Below are 22,042 nucleotides of genomic sequence, written 5' to 3'. Positions count from 1 at the left end.
ATCCCAGGGCACTGCACGAGCCAGTGGGCAAACAATCGGTTTTAATCCACCATTTGAGCCCATAGTAACGAAAAGACACGTTTTAACATAGAGCTGCAATGGGGATGTAATCCCACAGCTCCAGGTATGAGGTTTTAGAGTCTCAAACCTCATCCTGACACCTGCTGGGATTTTGGGCACAGCTTTCAGTGAACCGGTCTGGTCCCACCAGGCTCAGGTGGCTTTGGGGACACTGTGTGGCTCCCCAGCGAGGCCGGGGCATCACTCAGCACAGAACCAACGCTACTTCCCATGGGCTGGTGCTGATGCCTTTGGGTTTTCCTCTTCTATTTTGTTCCCATTCCAAGATCCTCAAGGTTTCAATTATTTATCTGGAGCGTGATGAATGCTTTGTCTGGCATGTTTCTGCCGGGGGAGCCCCGGTACGTTCTGCTTTAGAGACTTCTAATTAAGGAGCTCCATCAAGCATGTCATCCCTTGTCTTACAAGTATCTCCAGGGCTCCTCTGGTGGGGCCGGACTGCAGCAAGCGCAGCTGGACCTGATGGATCTGAGGGGCCTGGGGCTCTTTTAGAGGGGTGCTCCCATCAAGCACCCCTTGTCCCAGGGTCAACTCAAGGCTCAGATTGCGGCTGCCTTCGGGCTATGGAGGTAAGAAGCGCTTTGGGGCTCAAATTTGCCCTTTCTGGCTGAATTTGGGGGGGGAGGAAGCAGGATGTGGCCAGGCTGAAGCTCCCTGGGCACTGGCCGTGGGGCAGTGACACCGGTCGGTGATGCGACACGGGGCCACCACGGCATCGGTGCCTGGCGGAGGGCTCTGCCGGGGTGATGGGGCTGGAGCAGCCCCTGCGTGGGGCACTCGGGTGCGGGCGCATGTGTGCCCACTGCCACCCAGTGGTGGTGGGAGAGCACTCGCTCCTCACCCGGGAAACGCGGTTCACAGCGCAAGGTAACGCGATCAATGCACAGAGAGCGCCCAGCGCAGCAGGTACGGGAGGGTTGAGCCACTGGAGCAATGGGTTTTGCTGGGCTGGAGGTGGTGGAGCTGCCAGCTCAGCTCGTCAGGCAGAGACCCTCACCTCGACTCTGGCCTCCCACCACCCTGGGAGCATTAAATGGCCTGGGCAGCCTCACCTGGGGCCCCCACCAGCCCATTTAAGATCAGTCTGGAGTTATGGGTCCCTGCTTGAGCTGGGCTGCAGGGATGCTGCTCTCCAGCCATGTGCATTGACCGCAGACTCATTCCCACCTGGCCTTGGACTTGCCTCATCCTCATCCACTGACAACAGCAGCCCCTCATCCCCATTGCTGGGGTGGGATGATGGCTCCTGCCCTGCTGCTGGGTATCCATCCCAGCTCCTCATCCTTCTCTTTCCCTTTCCTGGCACAGCAGGGGCTTTTGTTCAGGTGTCACAGCCTGGTTTGGGTTGGAAGGGACCTTAAAGCTCCTCCAGCTCCAACCCCTGCCACAGGCAGGGACACCTTCCACTAGAGCAGCTTGCTCCAAGCCCCTGTGTCCAACCTGGCCTTGAACACTGCCAGGGATGGGGCAGCCACAGCTTCCCTGGGCACCCTGTGCCAGCGCCTCAGCACCCTCACAGGGAAGAGCTTCTGCCTTATACCTAATCTGAGCTTCCCCTATTTCAGTTTGATCCCCCACAGAGGGATTAATGAGGGTGCCATGGCCATGAGCATCTGTGTCAGGTTCATGTCTGGCCAGGCTCAGCCAGACATGGGCCATCTCCATGCCATGGCTGCCAGGAGGGCTCAGATGATGGAGCCTGGAGAGGAGTGTGAGCAGGGGAGCTGCTCTGGTGTGTGTGTGGGTTAGTGCCAAGCTGCATTGGAGTGAATCCATAATCCAGCACTGAGTCCTGGAGTGGCTGTTCCATAGCTTAGGGGTGCCTCTGAACCCGCCTTTCTCCTGCAACAGGGGTGCTCTGGGCTGGGGATGAGGAGGTGATGGGATGCAGGATGCTGCGATAACAACCCAGGGAGTGAGGGCTGGGTTTGTGCTCGGCAGGGGCACAGCTTTGGGGTGCTGTGGGCAGTGTGGATCCACTCTGCTTGGTGCAGGGCTCCTTGCCTGCTTCCCATGCAGTCTTTTCTTGTGAGCAGATAGCTGTTGTCTGGCAGTTACCAGGCTCTGAGGCTGGAGATAAGGAGAAGTGGGGGGGATGTGACCCCCAGCTCACTGCACTGCGGAGCAGAACCGAGCTGCACTGCCCCATGGGGACCGTAGCCTCTGGGGGATGCTCCTTTTCTCCCCATGGAGCGGAACACTCTGGCTGGAGGGGTGAAGACGAGGAGGTCCACTCGCAAGGCACAAAATGGATTTAACTCCCTGAGAGGACGAAGGAGCGCTCCTCTTGCAGCTCCGAAGCAGCAGCATCGTCTGAGGCACTGGTACATCACTTGCAGCAGTTCAGCTGCGGAACAGCAAGGAACAAACAAGACACAATGCTGCGCATTAGCAGAGGCACAGGAATAGCCTCTCCCTTCAAAAACAAAGCGTTTGTCTTCCAACCACAGCGAGCGACCAGCCCCAGGTGCTGCAGCTAAAATCCAGGGGTGCTTTTACCAGCTGATGAGCTACAAGGGTGCTGGCTGTAGCCTGGTCTGAGCTAGGGCTATGTGAGAAAGAGCCCATCTCTGCAGGGGGAACGGTTTCCATGTAAGAATGGATTATCATAGATCTGAGCGAAAAGAGATGCTCCGGTGCAGAGGGACAGCTTGGTTCTGGCTTTCCAGGGGGCTGGGGTGAGCACAGCGACCCATGGGTGCTGTTTGGGGTCCCAAGTGCATCAAATCCCCCTCACAGTTTGCCTTGCCAAAGCCTGAGCCTGATCCGGAGCTCTTCCTTAGGCTGGAAAATATCCTGTTATCCACTTTGATGGCTGCCTTTCATGTCAGCGAGCTCAGAAGTGAAGTCTCCAGGCACCCAGGGTCTATTTTCATCCCTCACTGAAGCAAGATGCGGCGAGACAGCTTCTTCTAGGGGGAAACTTCCCAGCTGGATTTCATGAGCCGGCGGGATTGGGTGAGCTCAGAGGAGTTTCTTCAAAGCACCAACCCCAGCAGAGCCGCTCGCAATCCAGGTCAACGCCAACAGGAGCCGTGGGGAGGGTCAGAGCTGGAGGATTCCGATGCGAAGCTGAAATCCTGCTTTAAACCCATCAAACCCTGGCTCCGGCCGGAGCAGCCGCTGAGCATCCTTCCCGGCCAAAACCCAGCGGGATGCATGGCAGAGGTTTCCGCAGTTCTGGATCACCAGCAGCCCGTGTCCTCGTTTGATTTGCTGATGGTTTCTTTATTGCTTCTTGCAGGAAACATGAGCCCTTTGCCCCTTCCTTTGCCGGCTCTGGTTGCTGTTTGGAGTGTTCCTGAACAGGTTTTGAGGTCTGGGAAGGGCTTGGGGCTGGAGCACAGGAATATTGCTGGGATGCTGAGTGGGAAAGGCTCGTTAGTTTGTTAATATATAATGTATAATACTTGTTAATATAGAGTGACAATAACAAAGAGGAAGATGAAGTGCTTTCCCAGCCGAGCTCCATTCCATCCCTCATCACCCTCCCTGTGGCCATGGAACCCTGATGAGCTGCACCTTGTCCCTGCAAGTCCAAAGTCCATTCATTCAACATCATTAGAGATGATTAGGTTGGTGGTGCAATTAATAACATCACGCATAATTTTGCTCCTGGTGTAACAAAGCCTTCTAGTTAGAACGGTTCCTCCATATTTGTGTTAATAAAAATTCCCACCTGCTTGATTTTTACCCTAAAAAGCCCCAAACCAGCAGCTTTTCCTGCTATATAATAATAACAAAACCCCTCTGGGTGTGCGCAGGAGCAGCAAGGACATCGCCTCTGGTTCTCTATATGTCAATGGTGGCTTTTATTACCCCTTACCCTGAGCAAAGGGAGCAGGGGAATTGCCCTCATCTCTGTTTACCCCTGGTTTGTGGAGGTTTCCCATCCCTGGGCCCAGAAGGTCAATACAGCACTTACTGCCGCCGTCACTTGGATTTATCAGAGAGCGTGAAATAAAGCTTGTACGGCTGTAAATCCACTCCTAATAGAAACGTGGGGGGAAGGAGCTGCTGCCCTTGTCCACACAGCCCTGCCTGCAGCAATTGGCTTTAAATCCCCAGCCCCAAGGTGAGCAGCTTCGCATCCCTGCGCCGGGCCTCAGTTTCCCCTCTGGCTCATTCCGGGGATGTGGGTTCCCCCCAGTCCGAATCAGTTGATGAGCATCTCAGCTGCTCTGGGTTTGTGCCTCGTGCTCCTCCCGGCATCCTTTGGGACGAGTTATTAAAGAACAAAGCTACATCTATTAATCATGCTTTTACAATGGGGCCAGGCTGGAAAAAGCTCTTAAATAAGTAACCAGCTGATGACATGCAGAGTAATGGCGGGAGCAGGGGGAAGTTGTCCCATCCCACATCTCCCCATGCTGGTGCTGGGCGAGCCCGGCTGTCCCTGCTTTGTGATGCAGGATCTGGCTCGGTGTGAAAGAACTCCCTCATGCTCCCCTGGGGGTCCCAGCCCTGGGCAGGGGGTGAGATGCAGAGGAACCTGATGCAGCAGCAGCATCATCATCTTCCCCTCGCAGTCGTCTCCGTAGGGCTCTTCTTCCTCCTGGCTTTGTCCCAGTTTGGGGTGTCCCGGTGGGGATCCAGATGGATGTTCCTTGGATCAGAGGCACCAAACCCTCCGGGCTCTGCACATGGTGGGAATGTACACTGATCCTCCAAGCGATGCCACATCCCTTGGGTCCTAAGAAAGTGATTCAACACCATTTGGGTAAAAGGCTTCTGTCCTGCTACGATTTGGGTTGAATAGAGAGTGTTTTGGTTGCTGCTGCCTCCTCTTTAATGGGTATTTTACATGAGCATCCCTTGCTCGTGGTAGCCATGCTGAGTGGTAGAGGGGGTCCTGGCTTTAGGGTGACCCTGAGAGAAGGCTTGAAATGGAGCATCTCTGACCTGGATTAAAAATCAGGACTCAAGGTGGTGGGGTTTTACTGCCAGGCTTGGAAAAAACACCACTGTGCCAGGGATGCTCGAGGGCTGGTGGTACAAATGCATCCCTGCTGGAGGAAGAGCAGATAGGGAGCACACGAGGGGTTTGGCTCCAGGAGGAGGTGCTGCATGGATCCCTTTGGATTCTGAAGGCTTCAGCAAAACCTGGAAACTGAAAAAAATGCCAAGGGTGGATTTGGAAGTCCAGATTCCTTCATAGCAAATCTAGCTTTTTTTTTTCCCCTCCAGATCAGGGCAAAACCAGAAGCGAGTACCTAAAGGAAAGCTGGAGACATCTCCCTCATCGTCTAAGATGGTTGCAAGACTTGGAGGTCACTAATATTTCCCTTGGACCTGGTATAAAGATGGAAACTGTGTGTGGAATTGGCGTCCTCACCTCGATTCCTCATCACTGCTGTGGCTTTGCTCTCTGCAAGCCCCTCTCCATCCCTCTTGGGCCACATCCTGGCTATGGGGCTGATGTCCCTGGTAACATCCCCGCTCCACTCAGACACTGGCTATGACAAAGCAGATCACACAGGCTCTTCTTAAACCAAACAGGGATAAAACATCCCAGGAAGGGACATTTGTCCTCCCTGGTCCAGCCACCCCCCACCTCCTGCATCCGCATCTCCCCATCCATCCCCCAGCCACAACCCCAGGTGCATTGGCTCTCCCCTCCACAGAGGCTTCCCTTTTTGGTACATATATACATATAATATATATATGTTGTTGTTGTTATTTCTCCATGATGGATGGTTTATTGATCTAAAAAAAAAGAAGCAGTTTAAAATTCCCTGAGCCTTAAAAAATGACGGGTAGGTAGTTGGGACATTCGTCTTCTTTGCCACCTTTTCATGTTGAGTTTTATTAGTAGTATCGATTTATTTAAATATATATTTATATATATATATCTTCCTTGATTTTCGTGTCCCTCCCCAGGGATCCCCACATCCCCTCCCCACCCTCCCCAAATCCATGCGGCAGAGCCGGCATCAGTTTTTGTTCTTGATTCTCTGCTTGGCCGGGATGTAAGGCAGCACCGTCTGGGTGCTTTTATCGGCTACGGTCTGCGTGCTGCTGTTCCTCATCACCCGCCGCGCCGGGGGACCACCACCAGCGGAAGGATGCTTGGAGGGGGGCCCCACCAGCGCCTTCCGGCCGGGCTCTTCGGGGCCGTCATCCCCTGGGGATGCTGTGCTGTCACCGTCCCGGTCGTCATCGCAGCACAGAGCGTGGTAAAGCACCTTGTCGCTGAACCGGACCCGTTCCCGTGTGCCGGCCGGGCGGTGATGCGAGATCTTCTGGACGGCCGCTGCGCCAAAGGCTTCCTCGCTGGATGAATCCGGGGTCCCCCCGCCCCGGGGGCCGTTGGTGATGGGGAGCCCCCCATTCATCAGCCGGTAATCGGGCTGGCGAGCCGGCGGGGGCTGCGGCTGCGGCCGGGGGGGGTCGGGGCCGTCGCCGGGGTCGGAGGGGGTGGAAGTATCCAGGAAGGAGCAGAATTCCCAGCTGTCGGAGAGGATGTCGGAGGCGGGGAAATCGAGGGGTCCCAGCTCGAAGGCGCCCCCGCCCTTCTCGCTGCTGGACGTGCTGCTGGCCGTCGCCGTTGTCCAGTCGTCCGGCTCCAGCTCGAACTCGAAGTCGGACGTCAGCCGGTCGATCTGGCTCACCACCTGCGGACAGAGGGACGGGCAGACAGGAGCCCCTGAACAGGAGCCTCCTGTTTGGGCTCCGCAGTAACAGCACATCCCGAAAGCTCTGCCATGTCCCCTGGCACCACCGGTGTGATGAGCTGGGAGGTCTCAGCCCAAGTAGATCCACCCTGGGAGTCCCTCAGCAGGGACCAAAACCCACCTGGTGGCACAGCCCTATCAACCCCATGGCACCTGGTGCAGAAGGATGGGTCCTGCCGGTGCCGGGACCATGAGTGCCACCCCAAATCCCCTTGCACTTGTCCATGAGAAGCCACCAGCAGCTGCCACCTCCTCCCCCTGGACAATGCAGTTCTGTGGGTGGGGAAACTGAGGCAAAGGTGGAAAATGTCCCAAAGTCATGGGACAAATACATGGGAAGGTGCAGGACTGCGGGGAAAGCGCTGTCACCCCCTGCCCTGGCTGGGATGCTGATGGGGTTGGTCCCTGGTCCTCCATCTTTTGCAGTGTGGGGTATATAAAGAGCTGTGGTGGCCTGGGGGCGGGCTCATGGCACTGCTGTGCTGCAGGGGATGGACCCCTGGGTCAAGCAGATCCTTAAAGCATTAGAAATAGTAGATGCTGTGTCCTAGGTGGTGTGAGAGCCATGGGCAGGGCTGCGAGGGGAGGGAAGGAGGAAGGGCCTCCTTCCCTCTATGGACCGTGGAGCATGGTATGAAGGTGGTAAAACACCAGCACAGGTTGCCCAGAGAGGTGGTGGATGCCCCATTGCCCCATCCCTGGGGACGTCCCAGGCCAGGCTGGATGTGGTTCTGGGCAGGCTGATCCGGCTGAAGATGTCCCCGCTCACTGCAGGAGGTTGGACCGGATGCGCTTTGTCCCTTCCAACCCAAACCAGTCTGTGATTCTATGATCCAACGACCTTGCCAGGCTTTTGGATGCAAGAGACTCCTCACCCGCCTTCAAAGCCTTTAGCCCCATCCAGCTCAGCGCTGCCCAGCGCCAAGCACCGCACTAATCCTGCCCAGGGAACCCGGTCCCTGCCGAGCCCCCGCTGCCGTGAGGGCTGTTCCTTGGGTGTTGCTGTGTGTGTGTGTGGGGTGCAGTGTGGTTGTGTGCGGGAGGCAGAGCAGGATGCGTGCATCCAGCTTGGCAGCACTGGAATGGGGTGTTCCTGGTGCGCTGCAGGAGCTGGCAGAGGGCCTGGCCCATCCATCCCAGTGCTGCCAAGCAGGAGGTGGGCAGCCGCAGACGGGGAGCAGGGATCAGGGTGACTCCTCAGACCTGTTTGTGCACCCAGTGGATGCTCTATGTGCTCCCCCCTCTCCAGCATGGGCACCCTGGCCCCATGTCCCTCCCACTGCTCCCCAGCCTCCCGTCCTGAACACGGAACATTTGGGAGCAAACCACCCCCTTTGCTTGGCTTTTCCCAGGTGGTTTCTCCAAGCACAAGTATCTTTCCTGGTTATTTTTCATTACTGCCTTTCCCTCTCCATCTTTTCCCTTCTGCTGCCCTTCCTCATGTCCTTTCCTGGTGGAAATCAGCCACAGATTTCACAAAAGACATTATGTTGCCAGACACGTTTCCTCTCCTTCTCCTTATGCCACCAAAAGGCTCTGCTGCATCTCCATCAGTCCCAGGGTTTGTCAATGGGTGTTTGACCTTCTCATCCACCAAGAATAATGAATCATGGCACATCTCCCCATCCTTTTGGGGCTGTTCAGCCTGGAGAAGAGAAGGCTCCTGAACAGGAGACCTTAGAGTAGCTCCAGTGCCTGAAGGGGCTGCAGGAAACCTGGAGAGGGGCTTGGGACAAGGGATGTAGGGACAGGCCAAGGGCAATGGCTTGAACCTGCCAGAGGGGAGACTGAGATGAGCTCTTAGGCAGAAGCTCTTCCCTGTGAGGGTGCTGAGGCGCTGGCACAGGGTGCCCAGAGAAGCTGTGGCTGCCCCATCCCTGGCAGTGCTCAAGGGCAGGTTGGACACAGGGGCTTGGAGCAAGCTGCTTTAGTGGAAGGTGTCCCTGCCTGTGGCAGGGGTTGGGACTGGATGAGCTTTAAGGTCCTTTCCAACCCAAACCATTCCATGATTCTGTGATTTTTATGCATCTCTTATCCCATAACTTCATGCTTTCCTGAGCAGTTTTCCTAGGGGAAACCGAGTCCTTGGGCTCAGACACCCCAATCCCATCCTCACGTTGGGTAGCCGAGGGAGGGCACCCCATAGCTGCTGTCCCAGGTTGCCCTTGGTCTCTGCAGCCCTTTGCTGGAGGTTTGGGCCAATGCTATAAGCCGTGGCTTGGCCGGGCAGGCTCCTCACAAAGCCCTCGTGGTGGATGAGGACGTGTGGGCAGAGTTAAGGGTAATTGAACATGTCTGGGCATCTGGAGCCAGCAGCCCGGGGGGATGCTGCCGCAGCCAAGTGGCTCCTTACATTCTGCTGACCTCATTTTCATGGAATTCTCATATCCGAGCTCCAAATTTCCCTGGCTCCACAGCCCTGCCCGTGCAGCTCCTGCTCTGCCGTGCTCCCGAGGCCATGGCACCAAGGATGGGGCACACCAACCCCCCAGTTGCTTCTGGGGCCATCCAGCCGTGCGCACGCAGCCCCCCCCCCTCTTTTAAATCAGCCGCATGGGGCACGTTCAGGCTCTGGCTGTGCCAGGACCATTCCTGGGGCCTCCAAACCGTGTGACCTGGATGAACGTCTCTGGAGGACACTGGCGTCACCTCCATGGGGCCACAATCCCAAGGGGCACAGGGCGCTGATGCAGTTTGGGCGAGGGTGAAGGGGCTGGATGTGTGCGTTTGCTGCCTGCTGCAAACGTGGATTGGGGCGACTTGGGAATGGGGAGGCCTGTTCTGAGATGGGACAGAGGGGGTCACCAGGAGCTGAAGGTGGAAGGACTGGAGACTGCTGCAATAAAAGATGCCAAACCGCATCTTTGCAGGGGAAAAAAGGGTGGGTTGGAAATAAGGGGAGTGATCCCATCCTCAGACCTGAGCACACAGGGATGGGCACTAACACACCTTAACAGCCCTGATGAGCCCCGCCTGGGACCTCACCCTGCCCATGGCCCAGGAGCCCATATAAGCTCAGCCCTGGTCCAGAAGCCCTCTCCTGAGCTGTGCTGTTTCCCAGCCCCATGTGCTGGCCCCATGGGTGGTTTCCCTCCTGGCTGGGCCTCACGAAGCCCACCCTGGATCCTGCTTGCAGGATGGAGCTTAGACCTACGTCAAGTCCCTGTCTTGATGAAGGAGGGACTTCGGGTGCCCAACGGAGGGTGGTGCTGGGGATAATGACCTGAGTGCCTCTCATCGCAGGCAGCAGAAGGCAGCAGGCTTTACCTAAGCTCTTCACTCATGATCTCCAACTTAATTTTCCTGCTTCCTTGCCCACGCAATGGGGGCTGGGCAGGGACCCATCTGTCCTTCAAGCTTTGGCTTTGAAGGGTGCTGAGGGCAAGGAGCATCCGCATCAGCATCGGTGAGAAAGTCTGGAAATGAGATGAGATGGTTTCTCCTGCTCCCAGTGCACCTCCAGATTTATTATCTTTTCCCCTTTTTCTTCCTCATTTCTTTGGGGGAGAAAGGGCAAAACTCAAGGGAAGAAGACAAGTGACCCATTCTTTCTTGGTGGCAAGAAAGCCTTAGGAAAAAGAGGTGGAAATGAGCTGGCTTTGGGAAACACCCAGCTATTATTAGGTTTTAATAAGGCAGCAAATGATGTGCTGAAACTCCTCAGCTAAAATGAGATCACCTCTGCTGTCACAGCAGCTTTGTGGTTGCAGTGCTGGGTTCAGGGTGAGCATCTTCATGGGCTTCCATTTGGGTTCCTGTCATCCAGGTCCTTCCTCACCCTCATTAAAGGGACCTGCTGTCACCGGGGCCCAGTTGGTGCCGGGGGGGGGGCACATCCCCATCCCGGTCCTTGCAGTGGCACATGGGGATTAGTGTCACATCGGCAGTGGCTCACTCGGGGCTATTTTTAGGAGTGATGTCTATTTTAGACGGGTGATGGTGGTGCGGGACGGAGGGGGGTGTTAAATACCTATGTGACACTTGGTACCCACTGAGGATTTAAATGTAAAGTAGGATTTGGGCTTTGCTCCTTCCCGAGGCAGGTTGTCAAAGCTTTCCTGGCTGAGGCCATTGCTGCTGTCAGAGGGAGCCAGGATGAGAGGGATGGGGAGGGAGGAAGGGATGGATGTACCACACCTGGGATGGATACTGGGGTGATGCTCTCTCCCCCAGTGAACTGGGGTCACTCTGTCCCCCTGCAAGCAAGTGGAGATGGTTGGGGTGTCCTCAGCATGTGCTGGAGGTGCCTTGTGTCCCCATCCTCACTTGCCTTTAGGTTTCACCTTGCTGCAAAGTGCTGCCTCTTTGGTGAGAGCAGAGCATCCCTGCTCAAACCAGCAGTGTCTTGCAGCAGGAAAAGGGGGAGCAAAAATAAGTCCCCTTCACCTCTCGCCACCGAAGGGCCTCATCCTGCTGTGCCCAAGTGCCCTGAAAGCAGGTGCTGGGAGGCCGAGGGTGCTCCGCTCTTGCCCAAAGAGCTTTGAGCAGCCAGAGGATGAAGTGGAGTGAGGCAGAGGGTTGTGCCCATGTCCCTGAGGTAACCCATAGGGATAAGCACGGAGCAAGGATGCGCTACAACCAGTTCATCCCCACCCCAAAATCCAGCTCCCACCATTCAGCCCAACTGGGAATGCCGGGTGCTTCCCTCGCCTCTCAAACCATCCCTGCACCCATGGACGTTGCTGGCACCCAGGAACCTTCCAGATGGGTGTTCACCTCCCCAGCTAAAGGCAGATGTTGAACACCTGGAGCACTGTTGGTTTCGAATGGGATTTTTGGTCAGTGGCTCCAAATCAAGTCCAGAGCTGGGCTTGGTGGCTCCAGCTTCCACGTTTTGGCCACGCTGTTTCTTGCCAAGGAGCTACCCCCCCTGGAAGCTCGAGAAGATGCTGGAAAGGTGAGGGATGAGGGGGGGAGGATGAGAGTGGACTTCAAAGGCTTCATGGTTGGTAATTGGTAACGCGTATTCCCGAGGCTGGGGAAGGAGCTGGGAGCTGCTGGGATCAAAGTGCTGCGATCTGACGGCCCCTTCATCCCAGCACGGCCTTTGAAGAGGGTGGGCGCAGAGCATCGGCGCTCGCGGGGGTACCAGTGGGTGAAGGGGGAGGTCCAGGGTGTGGGGATCAAAGCAGGGGGATGGAGTGGTGCTGCCTGGGATGTCTTTGCTTCGGTGAGGAGGGGACCGGTGCGCGTGTCCCCTCTGCTGCCCTCCTGCACATGCAACTGCTCTCCCAATGCAGAGCCAAGCATCTGGTCCTGGGAGATCTCCCCATGCTCCCGCAGCCTCTGAATCCATCCCCAGCACCCGCTGCACCCCTGCAGCAGCATAGTTTGGGGCCCAAAGTGTTTTCCCATGCTCCACAGCTGCTTTCCCTGCCTGTATCTGACCCGCCTGGCCCTGTGCTGTGCTTTGCTGCCAGCTGATGCACTGGGGGGGATGTACAATGGGACCACGCAGCAAATCCCCAGAGCATCACATCACCCCAAAGCCATCACCCTGGACTTCAATTCCTCCCTCCAGGGGGGCAAAGAGCCACCCCAAAGCTCCATGACCCCACAGCCCAGAGCTCCTGGAGCAGGGCCCATCCCGCATCTCCCAAACCACTTCCCAGCGCAGGCAAAGGTGGGTAAATATTTAATAAGGAATAAAAGATTAATTGGAGCTTGCTGGGTTCCAGGGGCCTCTCCTCCCTGAGCTGCTGCTCACAAAGGAGCACGCTGCAGATCTCGGGATCATTTGTTAGCTCATCAGCTGCTAAACAGTTCAAAATCACGGCGCAGATCTCTGGGATGTGTTATTATTAGGATAATAAGCCGCCTTCTCACTGCGAACTTTCCCAAGCATTCCCAGCTCAGGGAAGTTCACGCCGAATCGAACCTATTGATTACACCATCATTAGGGTGTTTATTATCACGAGGGCTTGCAGGGAGGATTTTCCTCCTGCCACAGGCTTGGGGGGACCCCTCGCTGCTGCTTCCCCCGGTGCTCCCATAGCAGGGGATGCAGGGTTGATAGGCCCCATTCCCATGGGATTCTAGGGGGGGTTGCGCACAGGGAGCCGTGCCCGATATTGGTTTTACCTCCCACCTCTGCCTATATCCCTATATATGGGATTTTATTGGTTTTACCTCCCTATATGCCTATATCCTGACCTCCAGCACTAACCCCTAGGGTTGGGAAGGAGCGGAGGTGGCTGGGATCTCCTGGGTACCATCTTCCCTGTGGCATCACCCTGATCCCGGCGGGAAAAGGCTGGGGCTGGCAGGAGGCAATGTGGGAAGGCAGGCAGCGTGGCGAGCGCTCGGCGGAAGCGCCTTCCCCGCCTGCCTCCTGCCTCACTTCTACTTCCAGTGTGCAATTTCAATCAAAGGTTTTAATAATCATTTTCCCCGCACATAAACCAGCCCTGCCATGGAGCGCTGGGAATAATTATATACACAAAAGGGAAGGAGGGAGGCAGGGAGAGTGGGAAGCTGGTAAAACAGCATCCTGGAGCTAACGGACATCTGGAATGACAGCCTTCAGGTGGGAACCGCTCCGGGGAGCCAGCGATGGAGCCTGAACTAGGGTACGGTCCCACGCTGCATCCCCAGGGATGGGCCAGCAGAGCGGGGCACCCACTGAAGCATCCCTCCGGAGCATCCCGCAATCCCGGCTGGGGCTGGTGAGTGCTTTTGGAGCAGGAATCGTGCCTGGGTGAAAGCGCTTGTGCCCACACAGGGGCTTTGGTGGTGTTGGGGGTAATGTTTGTCAGGGTGGTTTTAACCTGGCTGCTTCTCCCAGACCTGTAAAGTCCTGGTACCCAGCTCCCCTTGTGTTGGAGCTGGAAGGAGCGGGTCCAGCATCACCCAGTGAAGGTTTTCCAGCCCCATGGGTGACCCTGGCACAGCATGATCGGGCCCACCACTGCCCTCACTGAGCGCATCCAGCCCTGTGCCCCAAGCCACCGGTGCAGAGGGGTTGGATGCAGGGATGGACGTTTCCAAACCCTTCATGGTGTCTCCATTGGAGAAGACACTGATATCACAAGTGCCAGGGCCCTGTGGTCACTGAAGGGCTTTGGTGGCCCTGAGCAGCCCCATTTGAGACCCCCATCCCTGAGCCCACTTGACCTCGGGGCCATTGGTCCCCAGGTCCTTGTCCCCAAGTGCTGGCCCTCCCCTCCAGCTGAGGAAGAGCATTGCTATGTGCAAGGCAGACAACCACAGAGCCTTGTGTTCTACTTCTCTCCCTCCGATATCCTGGAGCTTACAGTTTGCCAGCCTGGTCCCTACTACAGACTTTTCTGGGTGGCTTTGATTGTCGCCCATGGTGTGCTCCCATCCAGCTTGCTCTGAGTGACCTGGGGACAAAGAGTTGCGTTCCTAACGCCTCTCGTACCCAACATCTGCTTGGCTTGGGGAGAACCAGAGCTCTGGTCCCTTGCAGTCACCGGAGCCTGGTGTAGCCCGGTCGGACCGGTGTGGTTTAGCTCCAGAGCCTGCTCTTGTGCTGAGTTTGTGCTGTTCTGTATAAACCCAAGTATTTGCTGCCATGTGGGTATTTGTAGGAGCTGTTGAGAAGGGTTTAAGGTCAGGATCCACCTCGTGGTGGGCACTTTAAGGCTGGCTCTATGCTGTTGTCCCATGGTGTGCGGGGCAGCTAAGGGATACAGGCTGTGGGGTCACCAGTGCTTTGGGATGTGCCAGCTCCGTGGAAAAGTCATCCCCAGGCCTCAGAGCTTCCCAGTGCCCTCTGGAGAGAGGGGAGAAGCCCCTCATGGGGCATGGGTCCCCTCGCTGGTACAGGAGCAGGGTCTCCCTGGGCTGAGGGGCAAAGGATGGGTGTCTCCTGACCACCTCTTCTCTGCTCTGAGACACTGGTGCACCCTACCATGGATACTGCAGGGATGCTCATGGTCTGTCTGGCTCCAAGAGCTGTATGGGGACCTTGCAGAGCCAGCTAGAGCTTGGTGGGAAGCACCAAGCACTTCAAGGTCTCATCCTTTTTACCCCTGTGCATCCTTAGCCGGAGGGATGCTTGTATGGTCCCACCTGGCCTTAAATCCATGGGCACAAGAGAAGGGGCCAATTGCCATCATCCTCACTTTAAAGGCCTCTTTAAGACCCTGAAGGAGCATGAAGTGAGCTTGGGCTAAACAGCAAATAGCTCTGCCTCCCCACTAATGCTATTATGACTGTTTTAATCCATCAGAGGTTTGTAGAAGGGGTTTTGGGCTCCCCCATTGGTGGCGTTGGGACTGGGGAAGTGCTATGGATGGCCGGGTTTGCTTTCTGCTGCAGAAAGGACCAGCAAAGCCGTGAGAGAAAGGAAAATCTCTACGGATGCCACGGCCAGGTTGAGCCTTCACAGGGCCCCAGGGGGTGGTGTGGTGGGATTTGGCATTCCCACCACTGGCTTTCCAAGTGGAACAGCCTCCCTAAAATCTCCTGGACCAAGCAGAACCACCCCAAAGGAGGAACGCTGCCTCCCAGGGGCTGCTTCAGGCTAGAAGATGTCGCCTCCCTGACCAGGTCTGTGTCTGCACTGAGGATGATGCTGGTCCGCCTGCATCAGCACTCTCTTGGTGGTACCCAAAGGTCCCCAACCCATGTGGGGCTGCTCTGTGGTGGCCCCATGGCAAAACCTCCACCAATTCCTGCCCTTCCTGGGGGGACAGAAGGTTTGGCACAGTGCTGGGTATAACCCCAGGCTCGGCTCAGGCCACGGAGAGCATTCAAACACCAACCTGCCCTACTCCAAAAGCAAGCCTTGAGCTGTGTGAAGAGTACCACACACTTTCCATCTACCCCATCGCCATTGCCTGCAAGTGGTCCTAAATTACCTGTCCCATCCACATCCCCTTCCCCTCCACCTTGGACATGTGTGGCCCAAACGCTTGAGCTACAGAATTCCCCACCAAACCTTAAGTATGAAATTCCTCCACACTGGAAGTCCAACCACACTTTATATATGTATGTATATGAATCATAGAATAGGTTTTGCAAGAGCAATGGACCCTGACAGCCAGCTGTTTTGGCCCCAGCAGCACCCCCCAGGGCTGATGCCATGATTTCAGGGCTCTCTGCAATGCCAGAGGGTCCCATCATCCCCTCTCCATCCACTTCCCTGTTTGAAAGGGGCCTGGCACAAGGCAGAGCAGAGCTGAGTGTGACACGGTGCCAACAGCACCAACAGCACTGGCTGCCCCAGCCCCACTGTGTCACCCCCGTGGTGCTTCTCCTACTACCAGCACCCTCAGGGCTGGTGCCTTGGCTGGGCCCTGACCTCGAGCAGACCCTGGTGTCAAGGTCAAGAGCAATTTTACAGCCAGGTCTATTTATCCCTCCCTTTTTGAATGCCCTATTGCCCCGCGGCCGGGTTCTGCCCCCCAAGTCCCTGCAGGGGCTGGTGGATGCTGAGCTGGCTCTGGTACCCCCGCCTGGCCCCGGAGGCAGGGGGACAGGGACAGAGCACCCATGTTTTGGGCTCCCGTGACCCGCGCAGGGACGCGATGGCACCCCAGGGCTTTCCTACCTCCCGGAGCTCCTTGGCCACCTCCTTGAGCTCCTGTAAGATGCCTTCCAGTTGCCCGATCACCATTTTCATCCGGCTCCGGATCCTTTCCCTTTCACAATTGCTCTTGCTGCTGCTACAATTGCTGCTGCTGCTGCTGGGGTGGTCACTGGGCTGCCTGTCCTGGCAGGTCTGGGAGTCCATCCTTCCCTACCAGCCTTGGTTCCCGGCCCCAACGGCTCTGTCCATCCTGCTCCCCCCTAGCCGGGTGGCCTGGCGTCCGTGCAGCCCCTCTCGGCTGGGGAGCTTTCAACATCTTAACGTTCCCTTGCCTCCAAGGAAGTCCCAGCCGCACGCTCGCCTCCCTGCGAGGTCGGGGGGCTCTGGTTCGGAGCGGGGAGCAGGGTCGGGATGCAGCATGCGGAGTCGGGACTGCTGCAAAGGGGGCTCAGCCAGTGGCCATGGGGAGATGCAGGGTGGCCATGGAGCGAGCGGAAGAGGTGAGTGCTGCTTGGTCAGGTGAGCAGGAGGAGGAGGAGGAAGAGTCCCTTGGATGTCCCAGGAAGCTAAAATCCAGCGGCTCACTCCTTGCCCGCTCTCCGATGCCGGGAAGGGGGACGCAGGGCTGGGTGTCCCCAGGGAGCGATGCTGCTCCCTGTGCTGGGCCCTCTTTCCGGGGTCACCAGCTCCAGTGCTGGGTGCTGGCGGTGGGGTCTCCACAGGTGCCCTGGGGAGCCCAAGCTCCCCTCCTGCAAGGACAGACAGACAGCGTGAGGGAGCGATCCCTTCTGGAGGCAGACAGCTGCGGGGCCCACTGCTGCCTTGCCTTTGATCTCAGCCCTGGGATGAGAACAAGCTCCCAGGTACCCCCACAGTGGTCCCCCCTAATTGGGGGGGCAGGATGGAGCCTGACCCTGTGCCTGTCACCCCCCAGTTTTGTGCCCCTTCCCCAGTTTGAGACCAGGAGACTGGGCACAGCAGGGTCTTGCTGAGCCGGATGGATGGATAGACAGACAGACAGAGAGACAAGCAGCTCAGGAACTTACCGTCGCTATCCCGACCCCCCTTGGCTCCAGCCCAAGCCTTTCCTTGTCCTTCTCTTTAATGCCTTCTCCTTTTCTTACTTCCTCCCCCTCCTCCTCCTCTTCCTCCTCCCTCAGGGCTTTTCCGTGGCACAAGAGGAGTCCGGGGGCCACTTTCCTTCAGGTCGCTGTTGGAAGGGGTGAGACGTTACCGGAGGTGACAGCCCGCAGCGGGGGAGCACGGTCCAGGGGACCCCTTCGCTTTGGGGTGGGGGGGGTCTGGCAGCTTCCTCCCACCACCATCCTCCTCCCGGCTTCAAGCCCCAGCCCCGCCTCGGTCGAGGAAGGGGGAAATCCCACCTTGCCCCCAAATACCCCCCCCCCCCCCCCCGATTCCCGTGAGGGGGAAGCACGGGAGGAGGCGGAGTGGGGTGAGCGCATACCCCAGCTCGGGGGTGCGCACAGGGAGGAGGGGGGGGGTGTCCCGGCATGCTCGCATCTCCATCCCAGCTCCCCGCATCCTCCATTCCCGCTGCTCGCATCCTTCCTCACCGGTCCCCGCATCCCCGCGGAAGGAGGATGCCGGTACCCGCAGCCTCCATCCCCGCATCCCCGCTGCCCCCGCTGCCCGCACCCCCCGCTCCCGATGCCCCCGGGACCGACCGGCGGCAGCAGCAGCAGCGATGGCTCCAGCGGGCGGAGCGGGGCGGGCGGCGCCCGGCGGCCCGGGCAGGGCCATGGGGGGGGGGGGGGCGGGCGGAGCGGCGGTGGGCGCCCGGCCCCCGGCCCCGGCCGCAGCCTCCCCGCGGCTCCCGGTTCGGCTCGTCCCGGCGGCTGCTGTGTCAGAGAAAGGGGCCGAGCCTCCGCCGGGCGGGGGGGGCTTAAAGGGGCAGGGAGCCCCTTTGCGCGGTGCGGAGCGGGGGGGGCAGCGCCGGGGAAACTGAGGCAGCGATGGGGGGGTCCCTTTCTTTGGGGGGAGGTTTGTGCCTCAGTTTCCCCACTCGTTTCGCTCCCGCTCTGTAATAGGCTCGTTAAAGCCGGTCCCTTCTGGATGTGAATTCTCCCCCCCCCACACACTCTGTGGGTCATATTTAGGACCAATTTCTGCAGCATCTGTAAAAAACCAGCAGTGCACCCAGGATGCGGCAGCAGCATCCCAGCAAGGGGCCCTCCTGTCGGGCTTGCTTGGGCAGGAGGAGGAAAATAACAGCCATGGGCCTGGATGTGCACGTGTGTGTGGGATGCTCCCTAACGAGGGGAGGGCATGGGCCCGAAGCAAGGGGATCCAGAGTGGGAAAATCCATCCACTTTAACAGGAATGGGAGCAAGGAGAGATTCTTGTCCTAGAGCTGAACCTCGACGATAGGTGGCAATCCCAGGTCTGCAGGAGGCGAGGCCGCCTCTCAGCAGATGTGTTATTTATTGCCTCCTACCGGGTACGTCCAAAAGTGCTGAACACACTTTTTGGCGTGTTCCTGGGCTGACTCATCCTTCAGCGAGCAGCTCGTCGTGAGATGCTGCTTTTGGGGGCTCTTCTGCTTCCCACAGACTGTTCAGATGGGGATCCAGCGGTGGATCCCCGCACTGGCAGGAGGGCTGGGGTGCAATCCCTCAGTGCACAGCCCCATTGGAATGATATTTCCCAGGGTAAGCCTGTGGCTGGTGGGAAGTTTTCAGCAGGAACCTTCTCCATGCACCAATTGGTACCCGAAGCTCAGCCGCGGTCCACGCGGCCACCCGGGTACCTGACAGCCACGACGCTTTCTCCTCCGCTCTCAGGCTCCGATTTCCTCTAATAGCAGCTTAATGCCAGCTCATGCTCTGCCTCTGCTCTTCCCCAGCTGGAATTCAGCGAGGATATTAGGACAGTCATTTGTGGAGGTGGTAAAACGGAGGTGGAGGTGCTGCGCCTGGGAAATCCGCCTCAGACCGGTGTTGTGGGAGCGGGTGAGGTCTCAGCTCCAGACACACTCAGTGCAGCTGGGGAAGGAGATGGAAGATACCAAATGATTTTGGCCAGATGACTTGAATAAGCTAGAGTGGGGGAAAAATACAGTGGCTGAGACATGGGCATTGCTCCATCCATGCCCTGCTCTTTTCCATAGGCATCTGCTCGGCACCTTTGTGATGGGTACCAGCAGCCCAGGAAGTTTTGCTCCAAGCCAGACTGAGAAAAGATGCTCAAAAATACCCATTACCAGTACTGGAGAGTGGGACTCTGAGTGAGCACTGCCCAAGAACCCAGCTTGGAAAGTCCTGTCCATGGGGGTGAAGCTAATGCAGCAGAAATGGCCCTGCAGGGACGCCCAATGGCTTTAAGCTGACAGAGGGAGACTGATATAAGCTCTTAGGCAGAAGCTCTTCCCTGTAAGGGTGCTGAGGTGCTGGCACAGGGTGCCCAGAGAAGCTGTGTCAGGGGATTGGAGCTGGATGAGCTTTAAGGTCCCTCTCAACCCAAACTGCTCTATGATTCTATGTCCAAAGCCTCCACCATGAGGTCAAAGGCCCAAGCTGTGTTTCCTACAACCCTCTGGATGGTGTCATGACAATGTGAAATGAAGGGGTGGCAGCTAGCTCCCCCTTGGAAAGGGGATAGAATGAGACACCTGAGAAGCCAAGCCTGCAGAATCCCTCACCCTTTGCTCCTGCTTTCCTTTGTTCCAAAGCCCTGCATGACCATCGCCAGCTGCATCCATGCCGAGGGGCACCCTTGGCCCCCAGCACACCCAGCACCAGGGACAAAGAGGTAGCCATGAGGAGCGATGTTCCTCCATTCTGCCTTGCTCCTGATTCCTCCCTGTGAAGAACTCAATGAAGGATACAGCTTTCAGCAGGAGCTTCCACATGGATGCTGCTTCCCACCTGCGCATCCCAGCCCAGATCTGAGGGGGGTCATGGACCACCCTGCTCTCAGCGTGTCATGTCCCTTGTGACTGATCTGTGGTCCCCACCCCTGCCAGATCCTCTCCAATTACATCTCACTTTCCTCAATGTCTCCCAGAGGAGCTGAGAGGGATTCCCAAGCACTGCCCAGCTTTGGTACCCTACTGATGGAGGGCTGGGGTTTCCCCACAGGAGGGTTGCAACTGGAGTGTGATGGAGAGAGAGGAGCAGCTTTATTCCGACCTCCCTAATCGCCCTCCCTCCCTCATTCCACAGTCTTTATTTGGGCTTTTCCCTAGATCAGATTTACTGGGATTTTCCCATCCCAGCAGCAAAACTGCTGCGAGGGGATTTCTCTGCAAAGCTTTCGGGCTCGCACGCATCTGATTGCCCAGGGTCACGCCAGGCTGCTTCCTGCAGCGTGCCTCTTGGCTTGGCAAAGCCAAGGGGATGCTGGCAGCGGGAGTCCCCTCTGCATGTGTGTCCCCCTCCGGCAATGTCCCAGCACAGCCACGGGCTGGAGCTGGTCCCCGCTGTGATGCTGCTGCAGGTGCCCTCCGCTGAGCCCGCTGTTGTGTCGCTTCCTGCCGTGAGTCACTGGCACAGATCTAATTCCTAATTAAATAGCGATTCTTTGCGGAGCCATTTGTTTCTGTTCCCTTTGTGTTTTGATCGGAGTGTCAGTCAGTTTCCACCGGTTTGTCAATTCCCCTTTCCCTAAAGATTACCTTGGAGAGATGTGACAATACAGAGCTACGTGTTAGCAGCGCCTCGGGTCCCAGCTGCCCAGGGAAAACCTGCAGAGAATAAGGTAGGGAATTGGGAAAGAGGAAGCAAACGCCCCCTGAAGCAGCCTGGTGTTTCAAAATGGTGTTTCAAAATCTCTTCCTTTCCCCATCTCCATTGCCCTTACCTGGCCTGCAGAGCCTCAAGTCCCATCCTGCAGCACTCCCAGGTGCCTTCTCCTGGGAGAAATCCCACAGGATGCTCGTGGTAAAACAGCCCGGATGGACTTTACCCTTGGGCCATTTGAAACATGGCATGTGGAGTTAATCTCTGAGACGGTGCACAATGGGGTCCTTGATGCTCAGGATCTGCGGGTGAAGGGGGCTCCCCTTCCCGCTGGGCTGGGGCTGGGGTGAAATGAAATTCCTCACCTTTGGTGACATGATCCATGATGGGATCCTTTGGGAGGGCTTCAATCCATTGCACCAGAAGAGCCTGGTGCCCATCTTTGCTTGCTCTGCTTGTGTTGGTGCCATGCTCAGCGCACTCAGCACTACAGTCCAGCCCAAAGCCACATCACGGGGGGTCCAAATCCCCAGATTCCCAGTGTCCGCTCATCCCAGCGAGCAGAGCATCCCTGAGTTTCAAATCACAGCCTGGCCGTGCTGAGGATGAGGAGCAGAAACTGCTGCTGGTGTTGAGCAGCAATGGTTTTGCTCGGCCACGTGCTGTGGTCGTTCAGGTCAACTTGCTGCTTTTAAGCAGGTAGAGAGGAAAAAAGTGGATTAAAATGGAGGGACAACATGGGTGTGAGCTGTGAAACCAGGGAATGGGACATGGGAACGTTCACAGCTGCTTCCCAAAGGTGTTTTCATCGGGAAACTGCTCCTATGCTGAGAGAAATGTCATATTTGACTGAATTTGTGGATCTTGGTGGAAAACGTGTATCCCATCATGGAGGGGTGCTGGTCTCTGTGATGCTGGCTTCTCTGCCTCTTGTATAAAGCACTGGAGCAAGTCATAACCCCAATACACCCAAAAGCACTCAACCTGCCTCTCCAGAGCTTTTAGCCCAGATACATCCCACCTGGGGAGGGTGGGGACATTGGTATAAAAGGGTTTGAGGGCCTCAGCATCCATCTAAAGGGCCTGGGAGCAAG

At 57.2% G+C, this 22,042-nt stretch overlaps 1 protein-coding gene across 1 annotated transcript; it reads right to left on the bottom strand.

The window, feature by feature from the left end:
* Positions 1 to 5,994: 5,994 nt before the first annotated feature.
* On the bottom strand, positions 5,995 to 17,454 carry INSYN1 (inhibitory synaptic factor 1). The gene is made up of 3 exons (XM_061447352.1): positions 17,298 to 17,454; positions 16,273 to 17,000; positions 5,995 to 6,695 (listed from the first exon to the last, which is right to left on the bottom strand). Exons 2-3 carry the CDS (start codon positions 16,453 to 16,455, stop codon positions 6,015 to 6,017), a joined length of 864 nt encoding a protein of 287 aa, XP_061303336.1. The 5' UTR covers positions 16,456 to 17,000; positions 17,298 to 17,454; the 3' UTR covers positions 5,995 to 6,014.
* Between the last annotated feature and the right edge of the window lie 4,588 nt (positions 17,455 to 22,042).

This window comes from Pezoporus flaviventris, unplaced genomic scaffold (genome assembly GCF_033815535.1).
Source record: "Pezoporus flaviventris isolate CSIRO_AGI_PZ_B2104156 unplaced genomic scaffold, CSIRO_AGI_Pfla_v1 ptg000006l, whole genome shotgun sequence".
Classification (NCBI taxonomy): Eukaryota; Metazoa; Chordata; class Aves; order Psittaciformes; family Psittacidae; genus Pezoporus; species Pezoporus flaviventris.
Note: the sequence above shows the minus strand (reverse complement) of the source record. Positions and strands in the feature narration are given on the sequence as shown.